Source organism: Urocitellus parryii, chromosome 3 (genome assembly GCF_045843805.1).
Source record: "Urocitellus parryii isolate mUroPar1 chromosome 3, mUroPar1.hap1, whole genome shotgun sequence".
Taxonomy (NCBI): Eukaryota; Metazoa; Chordata; class Mammalia; order Rodentia; family Sciuridae; genus Urocitellus; species Urocitellus parryii.
In genome coordinates this window covers 182231079-182256171 of record NC_135533.1, presented here as the reverse complement: position 1 = coordinate 182256171, position 25093 = coordinate 182231079, and the positions used below count along the sequence as shown (strand labels likewise).

Genomic DNA, 25093 nt, shown 5'->3' with positions numbered 1-25093 from the left:
TATTCCATATCATAAATGCACTTCTAGTTATCCAGGTAGAGCTTATCAAAAAAAGCAACCAAATTGTACTTCCAAATGGCATAAGTCTTTATTTATCTACTGAATATAAAGCCCTTTGAGATACACAGGGTTCTCTAAGATTTATTATAACTTAGCCATCAAATCAGAGGCCATAATTTATAACCCTCACAGTGTCTAACACCTAGGATGCTTTACAGAATAGGAAACAAATGGGAAATTTAAGAGATCAAAATATTGTAAAACGTCCAAAAAATGTTTTAAAATGAAGGTAAGTGATACCTAAAAATGCTGGTACTTATATAGATGCTTCCCAGGAAAATCAAAGTCTCAACTTCCAATTTGCTATTGTATACTATCTGTGTCTTAATAGCTATTGTCTTTATTGAACTGAAAAAAATTTTAGTTTGATACAACTGCAATATAAATTCAAGATGGCAGGGAAATTCAGAAACATCATCAATGACTCACATAAATAGGCATTAAATGTAAGGACTCAGAAACCTTGATCACTCAAATAGTGCCTGACACCACAATAAGTTCAATTAGTGAAATCCCTTTCCGTTAAAAGGATGAGGAAACCAAGATCCAAAGGATAAAATTACTTACCAATTCACACAGAAAATTCAGCAAAGCTGGGCTGAAACCACAACTTAATATAATCATGTTTATTTGCTCTTGATGCCTTTAACATTTTCAAGTAACCCACATTATAATTAAAACTCAAGATTCATGTTTGAACCACCTACCTACCTGGCAATACATAATGTTCCAAAAAATAAATCCGTGAAATAAAGTTTTACACTTGCAAAATTTATGAACACTAAAAACCACTAGTGGTAAATGCAAATTTAAACATTATTTGATTTGTACTGTCATTATTAAAAAATTAATTACACAGAAATAATAGATTCATGTAATATACCACTTTCCTTAAAGGACTTATTTCCTCTATATAGCTTGCTATGACCTAGTTAACTGCCGCCTTCTCCATCCTTGGTCACTTATGTTCTAGTTGTGTCACAATTTAGAATCAGATTGCTTACCTGCAGATACTAGGACAACTGCGGTAAACAAACTCATCTCTTCATCACTAAGCTGCAGGGCATTTAGCTTCTCACTAAATTCAAACATAGAGTTTAGCAGATCCCCTGCTCCCATTGAGTGTAGATCATCCACACTATACTTCTTTCCACTTAAGAAGGTGACAGTACGCTCTTTTGCATCAAATAATGATGCAAACCGTACCATTAAAACCTGAAAAAAGAAAAAGACTTAAATGTATTTGGAAAAGTTCAATAGTAATACTAAGAAATAACAGTATTCAAGTCAGTTAAGAAACATTCTACACACACACATATATAATAAAAAGGAAGCTGTAAAGGGGAAAAAAGTTTATTTTTAACTAGAAAACACTTTAACATAATTTCTCTACCAAAGCAATAAATATTCCAAGGAGAACATCAAGAGAAATTCAGCAACCAAAGGCAAAATACTTGAATCCTATGATACTCTGAAACTAATAGTTAAAGATTTCTGAAACACAAATATAAAATTAAAGCAGTCAATAACACCAAGACGTTTTAAAATGGGGCCTGACCAAAAGCATTAAATAAACTCTAGACTATAAAATACATCACTCAGTCTCTGTACCCAAAGTAAAAAGAATAATATTTCAATGCAGCAACATCTGGAAACATCAAAACACCAAATGCAGACAAGGCAAACACAGCAGATGCACTCTAATTAGGCTACTCCAAGAAACCATAACCCAGAGAGACCACACACAAGATAACTATCACAATAAAAGTGTTCTAAATGCCAAGTTATGATTGTCATTCAAACCAAATCAGTGAACAATCTCATTACTCACCTACAGCATTCCCTCCGTTACACTAACTGGCGACATCTATGTCATACATTTCTCTCATAATCAAACGAATACTGAACAAACATCTTCCTTTTGCAATCCTCCCAAGCAAGGACTTGTTTTACTCAAGACAGTTCAAAAGGAAGTGAACCTCCATGAAAATGTTGTTACCTTAGAATACAGCAATTCCAAGACAAATCACAAGGTGGAAAGAATACAAGTCCTGGAATCTGGGATTTGTGTTCTAATCCTGGATGTGTTATGAATTTACTGGTAATCCAAGAAAAGTCTCTTGGCCTCTCTGGGCTGTAGTTACCTCTTCAAAACAAGTGAACTGAACTTGATCACTGATTTCCCTTCTGGTTTTAAACCTTAAGTTTAAAGTTCTCCTTAAAAAAAAAAAAAAAAAAAAGCCTATCCTGTAAGTGCTACTTTTTAATTACTCTGTAAGTATTTTATTTATGAAAATGTCTTTTCTGTTCTAGTCCAGGTGCTCCAGAAAAGACAGCCTGGGGCAAAAGCTTCTGTGGACTGTAGACAAGCACATATGAAAACAGGAATGAGGGAAAGGAGACCGAGAAAGAGAGCAAGCAAATATTAAAGTATGTATTACTGAGCAGGCCACCACTGAACAGCAAGTACAACTGACAGCTCCATCTTGTGGGACCATCCCAGGCTCCTTTATCCTGCTGATCAAAAGCTCAAAGATCTGGCCCAGCAGACATCAACTTTCCACCACCCCCCAAATCTCAGAGTTTTTGCTTAATCTCAGAGTTTTGCAGGTCCCAAGGCTTCTCACACCTCAGCAAGCAACAGAGAAGCCCTGGAGCAGACAGAATAAAAGGTACCAGCTCACCAGGTCCAACCCAGGTGGGAAGCAATGGCTGCCTCAAGCCCAGGCTGAACACAGAAGAAACAGGAGTAGAAAAAATTAGCCAAGGATCTTAAAGCAAGGTGAGGCCCAAAGGATCTGAAATGGCACACAGAGACATCTGATAAATCCTGAAAATATTCTACAAGTTCCTAAAAGACAAAAACCATATTCTGTTCTCCCTTCTGATTCTGATTGAACATAGGAAACACCAAACTAGGCTATTAGTAGATGTCTAACACTATAGAAACCACCAGTCCACCCCTAAAACTAATAGGAGAACTTGGGAATTTATATGCTAGGGATACAGAGTCCCTAAGTCACAAGTAACTCTAGATTCACCTAGTTTCTTACCAAAACCCTGAGATGGTTATTCTTTTCTTGGTAGCTTCAGATCATGAACTATAAATACTTACAGAAAAGAATGAAAACACCAAAGAAAATGAGATACTACATGTCCTATATAAATATTTAGGATAACTAAAACCTACCTCAAAAGTCCCAGCTTTTAAAAGGTTGACCTGGTCATGCTGAGAGAGATCTCTGAATCCTGGAATACGCTTTGCAAATTCCACCACTTCTTTCACTGCTGGAGTGAAGCTCATGGAAAATTCTTCCCAGATTTCATGCCCTGATTTATGTGGATCCACATATGGAGACTTACTCATTGGACAAACCTGGTATACACAAAACAGAAAAACTCTTTAACTGTAAGAGGTGATGAAGAAATTTCAAGAGTAGTATCTCAGATGTCAAAAACCCTACAATGAAAACAGCCCCCAAACACAAGTAAAATCTACAGAGAAATTCTCCATTTGCTGCTCACACCTTAATATAGGAAGCCTCATGGCAATAAACAGATACAAATGCACATTGTCAATTTACAGTAAAAATAAATTCTAGTCAATGAAAGGTGTGCAAACATTTAAAAAAATAGAGGTATTACAACCTTCACATAAGAAAAAGAAAGTCTCACAGCAACCCAATTTAAGTAATAATTAATTTACTATAAAAAGAGTTGGCTAAGCAAAAATGCTACCTGTAATCTATCACAAAAATCTATTGCACAGGTTTAAGAGTTTGTTAACACTGCTGCCACCTTATGCTGCTATATAGTACTTTAGGTTTTTTAAAAAACAAATTGACGTATATTTGATTCTCAACTCTGTTAGTTATGACCAGTTATAACTAACTCCTGCACCCTCCGCCCAGCCCAGTGCTGAGAATGAAACTCAGGGCCTCACGCATGCCAAGCAAGAGTTCTAACAAAGATATACCCCAGTCCATAATTATTTCTTAGATGAGGCAATGATCTCTAAAAGGTTTGCTGACTTATCTATACACAGCTGGCAGTAACAGGCTTAGAACTCAAGCCTATATTTAGTTATTTTAAACTCACTTATTTCTAAAAAGGCAAAATTACAATGTTGTGATTTCCAAGAGGAAGACAGTAAGGTGATCCATTTTTTAGACAAGGTCACTGCCCTTTTTGTTTCATAAACAATGATGTGATCACTGACCTCCATTTTCAATTAAGAATGACTACAGACACAAGGTGTACTTTCTAAATGCAGACTAAGGGAGCGAAAAATAGGAAGCCAGGAAGTCAGGAGCGACCTATAATGAAACATGTACTGTATATTCTATCAGTAACCAGACTTTCAATTTTCATTAATCAGTTTGAAATCTTAGAACAGGATAATTCTAAAACCATGGAGGACAATCATGAAATCAGAACCCCTGAATGCTTAGGAATGTTTCCTTCTTTAAGGAAGCCACAAGGCTTTAACAAAATATAAGTCTATCTTTCACACAGATCCTGGAACTGAATATTTATAAAGGACAAAAAAACTGGAGTAGAGTCAACTATTTTGAAAATGAAAAAAGAAGACTTTAATTACCTGGTGGTAGAATAATATCAAGCACTATCAAAGGACCTCATGGTTTAAACTGGAAATGGTGTAGTACTGTTGTTTTTGATGAAATTTTGGCAGAATAGTAACACTGTATTTTCATGTAGAATGTTGTATTTGATGAAAAAATTTAAATGATATGAATAGCATTAACTTATCTCACAGAATGAAAGTTGAGAAAATCCTTACGTTAGCCTATTAAATTGAAATATTCCTAAGTTCTCAAATAGTAAATCATCTATATTCTATATTCAAAGACCTTTCTGCATAATAATGGTTACGATGGCACATGCCTGTCATCCCAGCTAAGAAGGCTAAGGAGCCAAGAAGCTCAAGACCAGCCTGGGCAACAAAGCAGGATTCCATCTCAAAAAAAATTAACAACAAAACCTCTCTCCACCAAAATCAAAGAATTTCTGACTATGGAAAGCTAAAAGATCAGTCCTTTGGAGAAAAATCCCAAAGCTAATACGGTACTAATTAATCACGCTACTTAAACTTTCAAAGGGATTTCTAAGAATTAAAGGCCCAATTCTTATGAATGGTACATGAAATCTTAATCCCAATCACAGTATCAATTAAATCATATGCTTATACCTAGCCTTGTGTGAAATTAGCATTCCACAGAGGCTATTTATTAAATTCTTTGACCTAAATACTATACAAAATCAACTCTATAAATTTCTTAGGCTTTCTGACCCACCTCCCAAGTTGGTACATCCCCACATAAAAGAAAACCTTCAAAGCTTTCCTTGATACAAGGTGAGCAAAAAATTGATTGCACTATACCAGATGCATCCTCCCTCCAGTGTTGCACAGGTAACTATTCTTGTTCTCATTCTGAGAAAATCCATCTATTGGAACTCTATCACATACTCTTTGAGTATAAGCATTGGAGAAGTTCATACAATGTCCATTTGCAATACAAATGGCATGCCCATTTGGGTAATGCATTATGTTCCTCCCTTTGTACTGTCCACTGAGATGCTGCTGGCTCTCACTACAAGGAAAATGGCTATTAAGCCCATTGCCACAATGGTCGTGATTTAAATTATACTGCTCCATGTTCTTGGGAATCCGCTCTCCTCTCTGGGGCTGCATGCTCTCAGCTGAGTTTTCTCGCTGCTCTTGATTATACATAAAGGTATCCTTGTGGGCTCTGGTCACCATGCCAATCACTTCTTCCTTTGCAAAGTCAGAAGAGGGAGGAGGAGAGCTTTTGATGTTTTCTTGCTCCAGCTGGGGCTTCGGTCGCAGCTGTTCCTGGGCTGGTAAAGCTGTCTGTTCATGATGTTCTACTAATGTGTCATTCTGCAAGTGACCACTGAACTGGCTGTTCATCATGGTCTTCATGGCACTTTGCATTTCAATTAGCATCCTCTGTTTTTCACGCTTAGGAATACGACCAAACCGAACAGCTATTAAAGAAAAAGATATTTAACATCTAAATTCTAAGTAAGATCTCTTAGTACAAAAAAATTATCTCTGATAGTTAAGGCCTTTAGACATACAAATAAAGAACATCTATCTATACGTCTCTGGACCAAATTTTTCTAAACTTGGTATTGATGTTCCAAAGGAAATAGGAAACAGAAGGAAATTTTTCTATTCTTCTTCTAAATCAAAACAAAGGAGATTTATTTCCTAGGTATTTTACAAATAAAACGTAAGAAAGAAATATAAAATTAACTAATAAAAACCACAATTTGAAACAGACCAGCATTACTAACTTGCACCTATTAACAAGGCTGAGGGCGCTGTTTTCAGGCAGGCCTGAGGGATTCAGGACCCGTGACCAGGAACACTGACCGGACCCAGCAGGCACAAACATTCCCAAAATGCTTAACTCATCAATTCACACTTGTAAGCTTACTCTCAAGAACCTAAATGTTAAATTATCTGTGCCCTAAAAGCACATTATCATTTTTGGCTTCCTAAGAAAGAAAATCACTTTAAAACACACACACACATACAATCAACAGAAATGTAGTTATTGGAAAATACACTTGCTGGGTTTTAATTAAAATCAATGGAATAAACAAAAATTAGATCAGTCACCTGCCATTGTTTTAGAAGTTAGCCTTAGGAGGTATGTGGTCCCTAATAATTCTAACTCCGAGGCAAAGGAAAGCTATTTTCTAATCTAATATTTAATCAAAGATAATAAAAATTCTATATACCTACCTAGCAAGAAAGCCTTGCTAATCTAATTGTAGCCTCTGACAATAACATTATCAAAGACAAACAATTTTATCATGTTTCATATTTTACTCCTTCCCTCACAAATGACTATTGGTTTTCTTCTTTTGAGGCAATCATATCTATTCACTATTTTCTCTCTCTTTCCGCCCCCCTCCACTAGGGACTGTGACTCCAGGGGTGCTTTACATACCCAGCCCTTTTGTATCTTTTATTTTGAGTCATGGTCTCACTAAGCTGCTGAAGCTAGCCTTGAACTTGTGATCCTCCTGCCTCAGCCTCTGGTGTTAGATGTGCACCACCACACCTGGCTCCATTCACTATTTTTATAGTGCTAGTCTTACAAATACTACAAAATTCCAGGCAACTGAAAAAAATTAATTATTCAAATCTCTTATTCTACAAATTCCTCATTGCAATATTCAATTTCTGTATCTGAGGATATTAGAGTTAGAGTAATCAGAGGGATTGCCAAAATACTCCTCTCTAGATAAATAGGACTGCTCAGCAGTTCCTAACTATCCACACTAGACTAAGGCCTCTGAAAACCTCACATTCCTCCATCATGTTACAGAAAGACATTATCCAGAAATGATTTTCCCTAACTACAAGAGTCAAATCTTCAATCATATCAAACATAGATACCACTAGGAATTCCATAGATAAACACTTTTCTTTTCAATGAAAATGGATTATGCCAGAATTGAGCAACTACCTCCATTTCAGGTCCCAAAATTTCTTTCAATTTTGCATCTCTTCTGCATGTGTTCAGAATCTGTATACCAAAGCATATTTTCATCTCAGGCTAAAAAAATTATAGACAATTCACATAAGAAATGGGTTCCTCAGTAATCCTAAGAAATGAAGAAGAGTCCAAAATTTCTATGTGAAGAGAAACCAAATCTTTGTCTTAGAAAAAGTCTTCAAATTGTTTAGTGGGTAAAAATGGGTTTTTATAAGAAGTAACACCATCAAAAAAAGAAATTAAGTCAAAATCTGTTTTGAGATGATGATGCTAAAACTGAATTTAATGAATTTAGTGTCCTACAAGGAATCAAAATGTGCCTCCTAAAATCTGCTTCACCCTGAATACAAGAGTGCTATGAGTAACTGGCTGACAGCCCTGGTTCCTTCTGAGGAATAAAAGCCCAGGTTCATACACTTTAAAAACATTCTTTAAACTAGAAACATACCATCTCTTGACATTCCCACAGACAGACACTTTTTGAAGCGACACTGCTGACATCTGTTCCTATTCATTCTCATTATAGAGCAGTTTTCATTCTTCAGGCACTTCTTGTATTGGATGTTTTGCTGAATACTTCTCCGAAAGAAACCCTACAAACAAAGGAAGATTTACCCATCCTTTAAAAACATCCAGATGAACTCCACAAAAGCACTGCTTCCTCACCTATCTACTATGAGACTAGCTACCTGGGAAATAATTTCAGCTTAGGACAAAGGGAAATATAATACTGACACACAGAATCATCTGGATTCTTACTGTTATGGATAAGCAAGTGCTGTCTATACACTGACCTAACCAAGTTTTTCTTCCCCATAAGGATTCTCTGCACAGACCCAAAGTCCCCCTTCACCACTTGGTACCCTGTTACCAAGTCTCCACCTATGACCACATCTGCCATCTCATACTTCTACTCACATACAAATTCTAAAACTTTTGAAATAGAAATGACTGATTCTTATAAGATTGGTAGAGAAATATGTTTGACAGCTATAATTCCCTCACCAGAACCCTGAATTACGTTGGTAGAGATTGGTCTTTCCTGAATCAGCCAGATGTACCTGGCTAGTGTCAGCAACAGGTCTTCATCATGCGCCCATAGGCCAGTTACCACCCAAGGAAAGACAATTCCCAGCTAGAGGACTACAAATTGCTACCTTCACTACACACAGAATTTAAGTACATGCCCTGACAGGTCCTCAAAGAACTCTGGCTTAGTGGTTCCCCAGAAAACAGAAAACTCGAAACACAATTACCAAAGTATTTCTTTCCTCTTTTTATTCTTTCCCCTATACAAGGGGCTGAATCCAGAGGTGCCCTACCACTGAGCTACATCCCCAGACCTTACTATTTTTTTATTTTGAGACAGGGGACATGGTCTTACCATGTTGTCCAGACTTCCTCAAACTTGCAATCCTCCTGCCTCACACCTTCCAGGAGCTGGGATTACAGACCTGCGCCACTGCACCCAGCTACCGAATTCATTTTAAACTACATTTTCCCTGCATATTATGAATGACTACACATTTCATCTTTAACCAGTACTTGTGGGATATCATGTTTGTATATTTTGTAACGGTTATATTACACACTTGAACATGTAAGAGCTAAGTTAAACACTTTTTAAAAGGGTATTAAATAGGCATATGCATTTATCAAGAATACACAGTGAATTTCATTCACTTTGGGCTTTTATTTTCTTGCTATAAAGAGAAAATAATACCTGCCTCATAACTACTTCACATTTTTGTAAGTGTATACATATTATATGATTTTTGAAACAGTAGAAAAGAGATGTGCCAATAGAAAATAGTAAGTAGTAAGTAACCTTGCAAAGAGACTTAGTCATTAAAACTAAATCAAACTCAAACTCCAATTTACTTTGAGCCACCCTAGAAAAGATTTCCTCTTTCATCATGTACATTCATTATCTTGTTCACCCACCATATCCTGCCAAACTGGATTTCTGCTTCTGGCCTTAAGTCAAAAGAACAACAAGAACATGTGTCTTCATCATGCTAATTTTTGATAACAGGAGAAAGGTCTGTGCCATATATTAAAGAGACTCAGGGAGAAAAACTATTGGTTGACTGACTGATTCCTGGGATAAACTCAAGACAGACTATCTCTTTTTGGAATTATCTGATCAACGCCCTACTAGTGATAGCTAAGAAATACTCAACTTGCAAATTAACTACAATCCCAAGTGTTCAAGATTGTACTCACTTGTTTAAGATACTACATTTTTACAAGTAACTAGGAATCATTATTTCCAGCTCCCAGTACCTGACATATCAGAATATCAATGTATCCAAGACCTGCTACGGTTTGCATGCGACACCCCAAAAGTTCATGTGCTAGAAACTTAATCCCCCTTACAGCAGTGTCAAGAGGTGGGACCTTTAATTGGTGATTAGGTCATGAGGGCTCTGCCTTCAGGGATGGGCTTTGTTATCCTGGGTGTGGGTTTGTAATAAAAGTGAGTCCAGCCCCTTCTCATGCTCATGCTCACATTTCTGCTTGCTCTTCCTCCCTCTCTCCCTCTACAGCGCTTTCCACTACATCATAATGTAAGAAAAAGGCCCTCACCAGACTAAATCCCTTGATCTGAGACTTCCAAACATCCAAAACTCTCAGCCAAACAAATTTTATAAATTACCCAGGCTGTGCTACTCTGTTATAACAACACAAACAGAACCAAGACCTACTTCAAAGTTTTGTTTAAATGAAGTTCAACAAGGTAATAACAGTGCCTTGCCTGTTTTGCTCCATACTGCTTCCCAAACTCCCAGAACTGTGCCTGACACAGTGCACCTGGCTCACACCGTAAGCCTAACTGAGATGGCAAATGTATTTTGATCAATACTTTAAAGAAAAAAGAAATGCTTTCACTGCATTAAGAATATTTTTCTAAACAAGTTACATTTAGACACTACATAAATGCATAATACTTGAAAGAAACAGCTGACTTCTTTTTCCCTCCCAGATATTCAAATGAGGGAATCTGCAAATCTAACCCCAATTTATTTTACCCCAGAATCAGTAGTTTAAGGAAACAAAAGCATGTTTTACCTTACAGCCTTCACAAGCATGAACTCCATAGTGGAATCCTGATGCCACATCCCCACAGACTTTACACAGTAGAACCATGCCACTAAATTCTAGAGCACAAACAGACACAAAGTGAAGAGCTGGAAGAAAAACTTAAAAAAATATTTTCTTTCCAATTGAATATTTATTTCACTCAACCTGAAAAATACATATCTGCTTTCATAATGTAAAAGAAAAATCTCCTCACCAAATTAATAAGAGTAAATCATAGTATTCTTTCTTTTTTTATTTTTTGTACTAGGGATTGAACCCAGGGGCGCTTTACCACTAAGTTACATCCCCAGTCCGTTTTGTTTTTTATTTTGAGGCTGGGCCTTGCTGAGCTGCATAGGTCCTTGCTAAGTTGCATGGGTCCTTGCTGGCCTGGAACTTGTGATTCTTCTACCTCAGCCTCTCACACTGCTGGAATTATAGGTGTGTGCCCTACATGCAGCCATGGTTTTCTTTTAAATACAGCTTATAGAACTGCCAAAAACTTAGAGTACTTTTTTCCCCCTTTCTTGATAAATTTTAAACATACTCTCAAATTTTGTAAATTTGTAGTTGCTTTGCAGCAGATATGCAATCAGAAATAAAAAAATAATTCTCTGGATAAAAATTAAGATTTTAAGCAGAGAAATCAATCAATAAAAGATGTGGAAGGATGTCTCCACAGGCAGCTGCACTCATTCCACTCAACTACGGGAGCAGCCAAGTGCACTCCTTCTGACCCTTCCCTCTGCCGGTGCTTGCTACTTCCACACTCACTCAGGAACCCAGATCCACTTCTCACTGGTTATCCCAATCCTGCTTTGTTGTCTAATCCTAAGCATTCCCAACTCCAACTTCAAGAAACTAAACCCTGTCCCACAATTCTTTTTAGTCTTTTGTTCGAGAAACAAGATTCAACACTAGGAGTCAAATAGGAAGATATGTGATAAAAAGGGATACCCTAGAAGAAACCCATGTTCAGGCAGAGAATATAACTACACTGACAGCCCCTAGGCTATTACTTTTAAAATCACTGCTGATTTCTTCTATACTGATCTATGATTATCCAGAAGGGAATGAAAATTATACTCAGAAATATATTGACTCCCCCAAATGAAAGATGATCAAATAAGCCCCACCTGCAATTAATGGCAACAACCTTCAAAATATTTAAATCACTTACTTGTCACACCACTATGACTCTTTGTCATCCCAGGAGCACTCGATTTGCTTGTTTTCATGGAACAATCTATTCGGTCATTCTTCAGGATGCCTTCAATATTGGAGAGATCCCCATTCTTGGAATTACCATTGGTATCAGAATTAGAGCTATTTGGAGAAGATGGAACAGAAGAGGAGGAGGACTGGAAGCTATTCTCAGAACCCTCACTGTGACAAGAGGCAGGGCTAGAGGCCGAGCTGGAAGAACTGATATAGGCGATCACACCTCCTAGAAAACAAGGAAATCAGATAGTTAAACACAATATGCATTTTTTTATTTTTGCAAATCTGAACAATTTACCAAATTGTTAAGTAAGGTCACTCACTTTAGAAACAAGTTACTAGTATTAAATGTTTGCTTACATTAAAAAGTAAAAAGGAACCCATTCCTTTATTTCCTACTACCCTTTTGTTCCACGAAGGTCAAAGCACAGGTAACTCCCACTGATTTAAAATGTGAGAAGGTCCTTGTGGGTTTGATTTCTCTAAGTACACACAGACCCAAACCTAAAGCCTTTCATTTTCCACTCTTTTCCTAAAAGGGCTGAAAATCATCCCTGAGTGACTTCATAACTTACAGTAAACAAATTGTTCTGGCTGTAAAGAGATCTGGTTCTGGTCCTCTCCTTGCCTCCTCCATTATCCCCTCATCAAACAGTGTCATAAAACAATGAATTCATCATCTGCCTCCCAAGCACTTGGCTGAAACACAGTTGATGGGGAGGGAACAGATGTAACCTTTGGATCTTCAAATAAAGTGATATATCTCACAACAGGGAATTTCCAAAGGTTTGTTGCTCCCAAACCTTTTGTTTTGATGCTCTCTGAAGACCTCTATGACTGTCCACTAATCCCTAGTCCTCTCCCTCCTCCACCCCATTATTCTGCCACTGGACTTGCAGGCTCTGAGCAGCTCCTAAGGAATCCAGACTCACAACTTGTTCTTCTGACTTACTATTCATAGTACATGTTAAAGAGGCTTGAAAGAAGAACTCGGGCTATGAAAATAGTAAGGCTGCAGCTAATGCACTCTTCACAAACCTACTCTCAAAATGCAGTTTACCAGTTCACCAATGTAAACCCCACAATCCTCTGAAAACTTGTCTGAACCTCCTAGGTTAAGACAGAGCCCATAAAATTATTCCCAGGGTATAATTTTCAACTTCTCAAAAAGATAAAAGGTTGCAGGAGTAACCTCAAGGCCAAATATAGTATTTTTCCAAATCCCAGGAAAAATAAGTCATTCTCATCCTCCCTGCCAAGATCTACCATATTTTCTTCTTCCCTCCATCATCAACAAATATTTATTGGCTTTTTTGGTATGCAGCATATAGAAAGTTTAATTATCTCTTTGATCACTGTCCTAAAATCTTACATACACTACTGTTTTCCTGTTTCCATCTATTTCTCAAGTAGACCATGAGCACCAGGTACAGTGTAAATTCTCTGTACATGCTTCACAGATAAGTCTGCCATAAATTGTTTTTAAGACCTATTTTTCCACCTTTATAAAGCCCACATCCAGTAACACAGACAAATCCTAAGCAGTGACAAAATTACCAGAAAGCCACAAGTGTGACACAAAATACCCGCTTCCTGACAACAGTCTTAATGTCTATATAGAGCAGAAAGGGGAACTCTGCACCTTTCCAAAGTAACAAATGCAATTTGAGAATTCATCCTGAAATAAAAAATATCCTCTGCTAAAAAGAAATGACTCCCCATTCTCCCATTCTTTCTTTTTCCCCCAGATGAGAAGCCATGATTTACCAGTCATTCTCCCTCTCTCACACATACACACACACACACACACACACACACACACACACAGCAAAAATAGAGGCCAAGGGCTGGGGATGTAGCCACAGTACTAGAGTGCTTGCCTAGCATGTGTGAGGCATTAGGTTCAATTCTCAGCCATATATATATATATACATATATATATACACACACACACACACACACACACACACACACACACAAATAAAAATAAAGATCCATTGACAACTAAAACAAAAGTTGAGGCCAAAACAATTCCAAAGAATAGACAGACATTTTAATTTAGACAAGAACAGAACAAGCAGAGGAATTTAAAACCACTTTTACTCTATTATGCTGAAATTAGGTATGATATATGTATTTAGCCATCAATATACACATCCAGTCTGGGAAACCCCTGAGGAAAAAAACACAACCACCACTCTCAAGTGGTCTGAGTACAATTCAGAAGAGAAGGAGGACACCTACTCTGCCAAGAAACAATGCTTCTTATCACACACAGATTTAATATGTGTAAATTCAACTTCATTTGAATTTCACTTGTACTTCACTTTTAAAGGCAAAAACATAAATAATGTGGACAATCCCATTCATTATGATACACACTCAGTACATGCCAAGCAAGAGTGGAGGTAGACATCTCACTCCAGTAAGAGTGGCAGCCATTATGAAGTCAAACAACAATAAGTGTTGGCGAGGATGTGGGGAAAAGGGTACACTTGTACACTGCTGGTGGGACTGCAAATTGGTAAGGCCAATTTGGAAAGCAGTATGGAGATTCCTGGGAAAGCTGGGAATGGACCCAACATTTGACCCAGCTATCGCCCTTCTCAAACTACTCCCTGAGGATCTTAAAAGAGCGTACTATAGGGATACTGCCACATCAATGATCATAGCGGCACAATTCACAATAGCTAGACTATGGAACCAACCCAGATGCCCTTCAATAGATGAATGGATAAAAAAAAATGTGGCATCTATACACAATGGAGTATTGCGCAGCACTAAAAAATGACAAAATCATAGAATTTGCAGGGAAATGGATGGCATTAGAGCAGATTATGCTAAGCGAAGCTAGCCAATCCCTAAAAAACAAATGCCAAATGTCTTCTTTGATATAAAGAGAGCAACTAAGAACAGAACAGGGAGGAAGAGCATGAGGAAAAGATTAACATTAAACAGAGACGAGTGGGGGGAGAGAAAGAGAGAGAGAGAAGGGAAAGCATTTGGAAATGGTAGGAGACCCTCAATGTAACACAAAATTACATATAAGAGGTTGTGAGGGGAAAGGGGGGGAAAAACAAGGGAGGGAACTGAACAACAACAGTGAGGTAGAGAGGGAAGATGGGAGGGGAGGGGAGGGGGGATAGTAGGGGATAGGAAAGGCAGCAGAATACAACAGTCACTAATATGCCATTATGTAAAAATGTGAGTGTGTAACTGATGTGATTCTGCAATTTGTATTTGGGGTAAAAATGGGAGTTCATAACCCACTTGAATCAAATGTATGAAAGATGATATGTCATGAGCTTTGTAATGTTTTGAACAACCAGTAAAAAAAAAAAGAAATTTTCCATTCCCACTCTCTATGTAAGAATCCCCCCCCCAAAAAAAAAAAAAAAAAAAAAAAGAGTGGAGGTAGAAGGTGTCAATCTGCTTTTCTTACAGTTAGAGCCACTCTCCACATGCTGTCTTGCCGATTTCACCTGCCCAAAGGGAAACTAGAGCTTCACAGTTAATATGGTCCCTACTACAAACCAATCATTCTCAAAGTGTGGTCCTTGGACCTGGGGCACCAGCTGTCACCTGGAAATCTGCCAAAAATGTAAATTCTCAGGTTCCCCTCTTCTCAGCTCTAGCATATCTGAAATGTTAATATGTTCTCTTAATGATTTTGATATGCAATGAAGTTTGTGGAACACCGTCACAAGTCAATTACTTCAGCTGTAGTGAAATGACGAAGGACAGTTTTCACCTACCACTGATTTTAAAATCTAAAAGCTCCTAAGAGTCTAAACACAAAGAAAAATCTTCCCAGCCTTATTTTCACCCCAAGAGAAATTATGTAAAATATTTATCACCAAAGCTATCCGGTGCTTTTTCAAAATCCATGTTTCCAAGGCGAGAAGTTACCCTCAAAAACATGCATTTTTGCCTGGCAGAGTGGCACAGCCCTTTAATCCCAGTGACTTGAGAGGCTGAGGCAGGAGTCCAAATTTGAGGCCAGCCTCAGCAACTTAATGAGACCCTGTCTAAAAATAAAAAGGGCTGGGGATGTAGCTCTGCCAGTAGAATGCCCTTGGGATCAATCCCCATAAATCCCCAGTATCACAAAAAGAGAAGAAAAGAAGTATGCATTTTTAATAAGCTTTTTGTAAACTGGAGTTTAATATGGCTACAGGAAATTCAAACATAAATTGGCTCACAGTTGTAAAGACTGACATCTGCTTGACACAAGTGCCCCCAGATCTTCAATACCCTGTGAATTCAGAGAAACCATTTTAACCTGGAAGTCTATCTAATGCCACATTACTGGGCCATCTGTCTTTATAAAACTTCTAGAGATTTGAAGTTCATGTTAGGAATTCTAGGTGTTAGCTGTTACCTTTTTTACACTTAGTACAGGAAACAAAGAAAAAACATCATTTTTAGTCCTCAATAAACTCCCTAAGGAATGTCTCACAGCTGTTTGTCTTTCCTAAAGTAGAGCCTTAGGTAGAAAGAAAGATGAGAAAGTGATTTTTTTTCCCTGAAATAAGACTTTCCTAGGGCCAGCATTGTGAATCAGTCATTTTTGTTCAAAGTCTTCTAACAACCTCTGCTTCCAAATGAACTTTTAGAAAGCAGAGCTATCCAGATGACTTAAAGAGTTGGTCAAAAAGCAACAAATGAACAATGGAAAGTGTTGTAATTACAACATCATGTACAACCAGAGAAATGATTCCATTTATGTAAAAAATTAAATTAAAATTTTAAGAAAAAGTGTTGTAATTAATTACCCAAAAACCAACTTCCTTCACAAAAGCTCCAAAATCAATCCTGAGAAAAGTTACTGTGCTACCACTATCAATTAAGATGCCATTCCCACCTTGGAGGAGTTCAAGCATTTGTACCAGGGACACAATCTAAGATGACTCACCTAGAAGCAGCTGCATTCTCCCAACAAAATATTCAACACTGAGTCAGTTGTCTTAACATCCATTCTTTCTACTACATACCAGTCTACCAACCTGCAGGTTTTATTTAATTTCCTAGAAGGTAAGGACTACATCAAGTAGTTCCTCAACCCATGAAGAAAGGGAAGTAAAACTACAGTCATCATGTACCTATAGGACACCAAGCATAAAACGACACAATCTCATGTCACATATTATCCTCCTAAGAGTCCTGTGAACCAACTTCCTTTAACCCATGTTATAAATGAGCAGTGCAGCTCAGAATGGTTAAGCAATATAGCTACTCTGTGGCAGGGCCAGAGCTGACAGCGGAGGCTATGTGATCGAGTACAGACTACCACATCTTACTGAGAACACCTGAGCAAACAAGCTACTTTCAATCTCTCTAAACCTGAGTCACTGTCCATAAAATGGAACCATCTGCCAGAGTTATTACACAATGAAATGGTGCTCATAAAAGGGATTATTATTAAAGTGCTTTTTTGCACAGTTTTTGATGATAGAGCAAGAAAGGTAAAATCCCCAAACCAGCAAGTCCCAACCCCTCCGGAAGCAGGCTGAATGTACTTCTTAGAGGCCTTGAGCTAAAATTAGCTGAGGCAGAGTCTTCTCTATTTTTAGCTGAAAGGGACCCTGGCCTTGGGCCAGGTTCCCAGGCTACGGCTTACCCAGTGGTCAACTGCAGACAAGCCAGAAGTCAATATCCAATTTGCACTGCTGGAAAGCACTGCTCCTGCACGCACTGGTGTTTTCTTCCCCCTTTCCAGGGCTGCCCACCCTCCTGGCAAGTATGCTGGATGTCAAGTCACGACTATACTTTTTTTGCCTTATGACTTAGAATAAAACAGTTTTACCACTGAGAAATTTCAATTTTCTCATCCTAAAAGCGGGCTATAAATAATTCCCCCCTCACAGCACCATAGGGTAGATCTAATAGAAGCACCAAACTTCTGGGTCCTGGGTGTCTGGACTCCAGAGTACAGCACAGTCCCTTCCCTAAAAAGTCTCAGAGAACCACCAGGTAAACGCACATGGAAATGTGAGCAACATTTCATACAAATGACTGAAATGCTGAGGATCACACAGAGCATAAAGAGGGCAGAGATCAGGAGGGGCAAACACAGCAAAGGTGACAAAGTCAAAGTGGGGTCTTAAAGAACTTAGAAATTAAATGATGTATCACTAGGAGACATTCTTAAATGGGGTGACAAAAAAATGTAAAATCAGCAGCACTTTCATCTCCATGCAAATTGCTGGAAAAGGAAGGCCAAGGTGGAATCTTGCCTCTGGGAGGGGGAAAAAAAGCCAGCTTAACTAGCAACAAGGTTAAAAAAAGAGAGACCTATGTGGATATAAGGAGGCTGTGCACATGGCCGTCTTTTTAACCAGCTATGACATCACAACACTGCAATTCAAATGGATCCTTACAGTATTTCCTCCAAGCCCAAGAACACAGAACCACCAACTTGTGCATACATTTTCAAATGTTATGTAAGCTAACATCTTTGATGGCATCATAGTATTCTGAGCAATCCGAGTGGACTTTTGGGTTCAAATTCTTACTCTACTGCTATGCTAAGTTATTTAGCTTCAATTTTCTTAGGCCCTCACCTTTAATATGTTGACAACGGTACCTTCCTTCATGGAATGTGAGGGAATATATATATAGTGGATCTGACACACAGTCTGAGATCAACAGATAGTGCTGTTATTTTGCCATTGGAAGAGCTCAATGAGAACAGTTCAAACAAATCTAGACCCCCTTTTCCTTTTCTTCCTTCACTTTTTAATGTCATTTGAATCCAGGTGTTTTCTCTGTAGCTTATGTCCATACTAACTTTCTGAATTCCTTAATCCCACTAACTAGCCAAGCAACTTCCTACCCATTATTTTGCTATTTCTCTCTTTGTGAAGATTTCTTTGAGGGGCTGGGGATGTGGCTCAAGCGGTAGCGTGCTCGCCTGGCATGCGCACGGGTTCGATCCTCAGCACCACATACCAACGAAGATGTTGTGTCCGCCAAAAACCAAAATAAATAAATAAATATTTTTAAAAAAAAAAAAAAAGATTTCTTTGAGCTTTGTCCCTCTGATTTTTCCCCCAAGACTGGAAAAACATAGAATACAGATTTGTAAACATAATAAATTGTGGGAATATCTTCCATTTTAAAAATATGAATTATAGCCATGGTTATGAAGGATGTGTAGTGAGTCATCTTTTACTTTACACATTTCAGTATACTCAATCAATCCTACTGTGACAAAAGTATATAATCAATATCTCTATACAACTTCTCACTTAACTATTTCGCATCCTTAACTAGGGGACAGCAGAGATGCAGTGGGTCATGAATTACAGACAGTAAGATGAAACAATCACTGATTGACTGTATCAATGTATATACCAATCCTAGAGAGAAGAGCCAGAGGTATGCCTCACAGCACTGGTCAATATTTACAATCTGAAGGAAGTTAAAGGGAATTCTTATCAAAACTCCCTTTGACAGATGGCACAAATTGTTAATATACTGGCTAAAAGCTTGTCCAGCCTTGAACCTGCGACCAAATAAATAACAGAAAATTTTAGAAGGTAAGTGAAAATTCCTACACTTCAGGTCAAGCAATTATCTGCACTATTTTTAAGTCTAACTTCAAAACAGTTAAGTGAAAAAGGTTCTAGATGATGGTGGCAAGATTACTGTGAGTCAGCAAAGCAATATGCCAAAAAAAACTAAGCCTGCCAGATAATTCATCTGCAGCAGGTTCCAAAACAAAGAAGGTAACTTGGAACTTGGTAATTGTCCAACCACTTCCACAGGAACCTATTCACTTCTGGATGCTACATCCCAAAGGGCAAGAAGGATGAGTGGTCAGGGAAAATTTAAAAAAAAAAAAAAAAAAAAAAAAGGCACAAAGCAAGGACCAAGGGATGATAACTACATGTGGAAGAATTGAAAAGAATGGGGGGAAGGAGCTGTCAAGTCTATCCGGCAGATTTTTATTGTTTATCTCTAAAAGTCAACATGAAAATCAGACATGTTTCAGGAAAGTTCAAACCAGAGAAAACTTCCACCACATAAGCCAACACTCCCTAAAGGTTGCAAAATCTGAAGAATTAATACTAAAGCCTGGGTTAGAAGAGAGTGAACCTGATAACTTTTAAATATCTATCATTTAAAAATTTAATTCCATAATTACTGAATGTTTTTAAATACCCTCAAAGACTAAGCAGGACTATAGGTAATCAACACACAGACAACGACTTTATTGTTATTGTTAGTAATATACTTATTATCAAAGTATGATTTTTAGAGGTGCATAAAACTCAAGAAATTTTTAAACAAACTGGCTGTTGCTGTAATTTCATTTGCTTCAGGTATAAGGGCCATCATTTGTCTGGGGCAGACTAAAGGAGGACAAAGAGTGCTGTATTATTCTGTGGCAACTTAACTGGGTTCAAGTAAAGTGAGCAACCTGTAAATTTTTTTAATTTAAATAAAGAATGAGGGGCTGGGGATATAGCTCTGTTGGTAGAGTGCTTGCCTCACATGCACAAGGCCCTGGGTTCAATCCCCAGCACCACCAAACATAAATAAATAAATAAATAAATAATGGCTGGGGATGTAGCTCAGTGGTGAAGTGCTTGCCTAACATGTGTGAACCCTTGGGTTCCTTTCCTAGTAAAACAAAAAAAATAGAACAAGGACTGGTTTTCCATAAGGTCTCAGAGTCACCTATGATGACCTGAGTCATTCTGACCATAGTTCCTCGTATGGCACTTTGCAGTAAAATTCCAATGCTAGGGGACTTTTAAGCAGTTTTTAAGACAATGGGCTTAAAAAGGCAGGTCGTCCTAAACTTTTTTTTTTTTTTTAATCAACATCAGGGCGGCAACCCCACGGCAAGTGCTTGCGGGTCTCTGTGTCGTTGTTCAGGATCTCAGCGGTTCAGTGCTCCAGCAAGGATCTCCAAGGGGAAGCGCACGCTTTCTTAGAGGCACTCGCTTCGCCCTCGCCCTGCAGTCCTTCCTCGGGCTCCGCAAGGTTAGCTGCAGCAACATCACCAAGCGCCGGTCCAGTCCGGATTCGGGGTCGGGGTCACCTAGCGGCCGTGCGGGCGTAGGCCCGCGCACTGCGGCGCGGGAGTCCTCCTCGGGGGCGCCCCGCCGCGGAGTTCCGCGGACGCGCACGCGCAGCCTCCTCCGCAGTGTGCAACCCCGCGGGGGAGGAGGGAATCGCGGCTACGTCACAGCCCGGAGGGTTCCAAAGGGGCGGGGCCTCCCGGGAGGCTGCGGCGCTCCCAGCCGGCGCGCGCGCGCGCGCACCCGCCCCCACGTGTCCCTGCGGCCCCGGGGAATGTGGGTCACAGAGCCGAGCGGCCTCACGTGTCCCCGCCCGCCACCGCCGCCTCAGCGCCCATTATGTAATGCCGCGTCACGCGCCCGCCCAGCCAACCGGCGCCCGCGCGCCGCCGAACGTAAACACAGCGCGCACGTGGCTCGCGCGGCCGGGCCATGTGAGGGGGGGGCCGGGTCGGGCGCCACCGGGCCGCGCTGCGGCGTTGCGGGGTGTCGGGAGGGCCAGCGCGGGGCAGCCCGTGGGGCGACAGGAACCGAGCCCGGGACAGACACGCGGCGCGCGGCAGCCCACCCCGCCGGCCCTGCGGACACCCCCCGCCTCCGCCCCCCAAAATGCTCACTGGACCCCTCCGCCGTACCCTCGCCGCAGTCCAGCTCTTACCCGCATTCACCTCCATGGTGCCCTCGGGGAGGGGGCCCAGGCCTCCCGCTTCCCGCAGAGGGGGCAGCGCCGCCGCCGCTCAGCGCCGCGCAGCCCCAGGCTGGAGGCGGCGGTGGTCGCGGGGCCCCCTCATGGGCAGGGCCGGCGGGGCGCCCGGGACCCAGGCCCCGCCGCTGAAGAGCGGGCTGCAGGGAGAGGGTGGCGGCGGCCGGCGAGCGGCGCTCCTCCCGGGGTCCCTGACAACAAAAGCGGCGGCGCGGCGGCTTCCTGCAGCCAGCGCACCGCGGCGGTGAGGGCGGCTGATAGGGAGGGCAGCCGCGACCATGTGACCCGCGCACACACCCCCTCCCTCCGCCCGCCCCTCGGCCGGCCGCAGCGGCGACTCCGCCCCTGCCCGCGCCTCCGCCCGGCTCGGGTCCCCCCTCCTCTTCCCCCGCTCCCCTGCCCTGCCTCCTCCCTTTTCTTTTCCACTCCTTCCACCTCCTTTTTCCAATTTCCCTCCTCACCATTCCTCTTGCGCCCCCTCTTCCCTGTCGCTCCTCCAGGCTGACCTTCCGGCCTTGCGCCGGGAGCTCCCTGCACTCTGCTCCCCAGAACTGTACCCCACCCTTGCCATCTCTGGACTCCTCCGACCACCCCGAAGGTTACGAGGACCGCCCTACACGTCAAGCAGAAGTGCTTTCCAGGACCCCGGGCTGGGCCAGCTTCTTCAGGCTGGTCCAACCCCTGACCTCCAATTCTCTGGTTCCCGCTCTTCCATCCGGCCTCTTAAATGCTGGGCTCTGTGGACAGAGACCTTCTCTTCCCTCTATACACCTGAATATTTTCATCCAGTCTCATAAATAAACCTGTGTTTTGATGATTCCAAAACTTATATTTCAAACAGAAACCTCTCCTCCCAGCGCCAGATTCCCACATCCAACAGCCGGTTCAATTATGCCCCCTTGCATTTCAGTTTAAGGCGTGGACAGGTGTATGCATTGTCAGAACTCAGCCAGTATGCACTTAAGATTTGTGCATTTCACCTTGTATGTAAATTTTAGATCAAAAGAAAAATGAAAACAGATTAGATTCTTGCTGATGTGAATTTAGAAGGAAATGCATTGAAGTCTGCAATTTAAATGTACTCCAAAAGTAAGGCTGATAGAGGCATATACAGATGGATAGTAAAGTGTAAAATTTAGAAGGTGGGTTTTGTGGGTATTCGTTGTAAAATTCTTTCAATTTGCTCTTTGAAATTTTTCAGTGTATAATGTTGAGGAACACGTCATATGAAAGACATTTATATGCACAACACTCTTCTTCCCCCACTTCCTCCCAGCCCCCAACGCAGAAGTTCCTTCACCATATCAGTCTTTACTATTTTGGTATATATATCTGCCTGCTCTTGAATGCAGCAAGTTAAGTTACTCTATTCTGTCTCCCTGCCATTCAATCCATTAACAAATCTTTAACCTTCAAAGTGTCTCCAGTCCCTGTGCTTCTCACCAGTGTCTTTGCTCTTACTCTAGAGCAAACCACCATCATCTTTTGCTTCCACTACTGCAATAGTTATTTAACCCCCAGACTGCTTTCTGGGTCCACCTACAGTCTCTTCTTCCCAGCAGTCTGTGTGTTATTTTTAAAATGTAAATGAATTCTGATTACTCTGCTTCAAACTCTCTGATGGCTTCCTGTACACTTGAAAGAAAAGCCTTTTCTTAACCTGCATAGCACTGCCCAGGATCTGGGCCTTGCTCCTATTTCAAAGGTGCTCTCCAAGCCCTCTCTAAACACAGTTCCCTGGCCACAATATTCCTCATTTCTTCCTTCCCTCAGGGCTTTATCACCCCCATGTGATGTGGACGAGTTTCCCAGGTTACACTTTGTAGCTTGCTTTTTCCTTTTATGTATCAGTCATCATCTACTTCTCCACAGGTAAAAATGAGGTTAATACGAACTGTGTAGAAGGCAGAAATGAAGTCATGAAAGATGACACCACCACTCTGAAATTGATATAAACTATGAGATCCCATCTACATGACTTTCTGGAAAAGGCAAAAGTATGGTGATACAGGAAAAAAAAATCAGTGAGCTGGGCAATCTCCTTTAATTCCCAGCAACAGAGGAGGATGAGGCAGGAGGATCCCAAGTTCAGCGCCAGCCTCAGCAACTTGGCAGGAGCCTATCTCAAAATAAAAAAGGACTGGTGAATGTAGCTCAGTGGTAAGAGCCCCAGGGTTCAATCATCAGCACCCAAAAAAAAAAAAGAAAAAAAAATCAGCAGTTGCCAAGTGATATTGAAGGGAGGAAGGGATGAATATACAGAGCACAGAGGATTATAGGGGCACAGAAACTATTCTGTAAAATATTATAATGATAAATACTTGTGTTTATGTATTAATCAAAACCCATAAAGTACACAACTCCAAGAGTGAAGCCTGAATGTTAATTAAGGGCTTTGGGTGATGTGTCTGTAGATTCAGTGATGGTAACAAATGTATCACTGTGGGGCAAGATGCTGGTAGTAGGGAAAGTTGTGCATTTATGGGGACAAGAGATACACTGGAACCCTACTTTCCATTCAGTTTTGCTCTGAACTAAGAACTGCTCTAAAAATAGCCTTTTAAAAATATATTAAGTTTTATCCTCATCCCCTTTGCTGGGCACCCTTTGAGAAACTTCAGTCTGGAAGCTACTGGCCTTCTGTTTGAATATTTTTCATAAATCATATCTATGTTAATTTCCTTGATTCTCTCTTTCTGGAACATTATTTGGCCCAGTTTTAAATTTTTATTCACTTTATCTTTTTTTCTTTTTTTTGCTTTATTCTCTGGTATTTTAAAAAATTTATTTTCTGTCAGTATTTTGTTTCTGCTACCCTATTTTTAATGTCTATGAACCAGTTTATGGTCTAATACTTCTTTGTTCCACAGATGCAACATATTTGGTTATTTTCTTAAGGATATTAATGATATTTGTATATTTAAAGAATTATCACTACATTTTTATTATGTCCTATATACTAACTTTTTTATTTGTTTCTATTTCTAAAAAATAAATTTTCCTCATATGTCTACTCACTATTGATTAACTGTTTATATTTCAAATTGACAGAATAAAAAACTGATTGGAATATATATGTGTATGTGTGTGTGTATGTGTGTGTGTAGTTATCACCAGATAAATTTGAAAAGAACTTCTATAATAATGCCTGTAAAATAAAATGTGTCTACGAGTCTCAGGATCTTTAAAAACTGCCTTCTTGTGAGGCTTTTCAAATAATCATCAGAGGATATAGAGCTATGACCCAGGTCAGTGGCCAGTCACACCACTGGCCCCTGGAAACTGGTGGGCTCTTCAGTACCAGAGGAGAAGGCTGAGTGACAACCAGACTGGATTAGCCCCAGAGTGCTGCAGTGGAAATTGCCTTTTGCTGTTGTCATTCCAAGGAGCGTCATTTATTAATTCTGCATTGTCTCAGGCTCGCTCTGTTAAGATTT

General features: G+C 40.1%; 1 protein-coding gene across 1 annotated transcript in view; it reads right to left on the bottom strand.

Annotated features, from left to right (window-relative positions):
* Nr1d2 (nuclear receptor subfamily 1 group D member 2) overlaps positions 1–21920 on the bottom strand; it is a 28715-nt gene extending 6795 nt beyond the window's left edge. The window contains exons 1-7 of the mRNA XM_026405269.2: positions 21612–21920; positions 11881–12147; positions 10689–10777; positions 8065–8209; positions 5462–6090; positions 3251–3436; positions 1065–1275 (exon numbers count right to left, since the gene is read on the bottom strand). Of these exons, the coding sequence (XP_026261054.2) occupies positions 1065–1275; positions 3251–3436; positions 5462–6090; positions 8065–8209; positions 10689–10777; positions 11881–12147; positions 21612–21627 (1543 nt within the window). The 5' untranslated portion in view covers positions 21628–21920. The remainder of the gene's footprint in view (positions 1–1064; positions 1276–3250; positions 3437–5461; positions 6091–8064; positions 8210–10688; positions 10778–11880; positions 12148–21611) is intronic.
* Positions 21921–25093: the final 3173 nt, after the last annotated feature.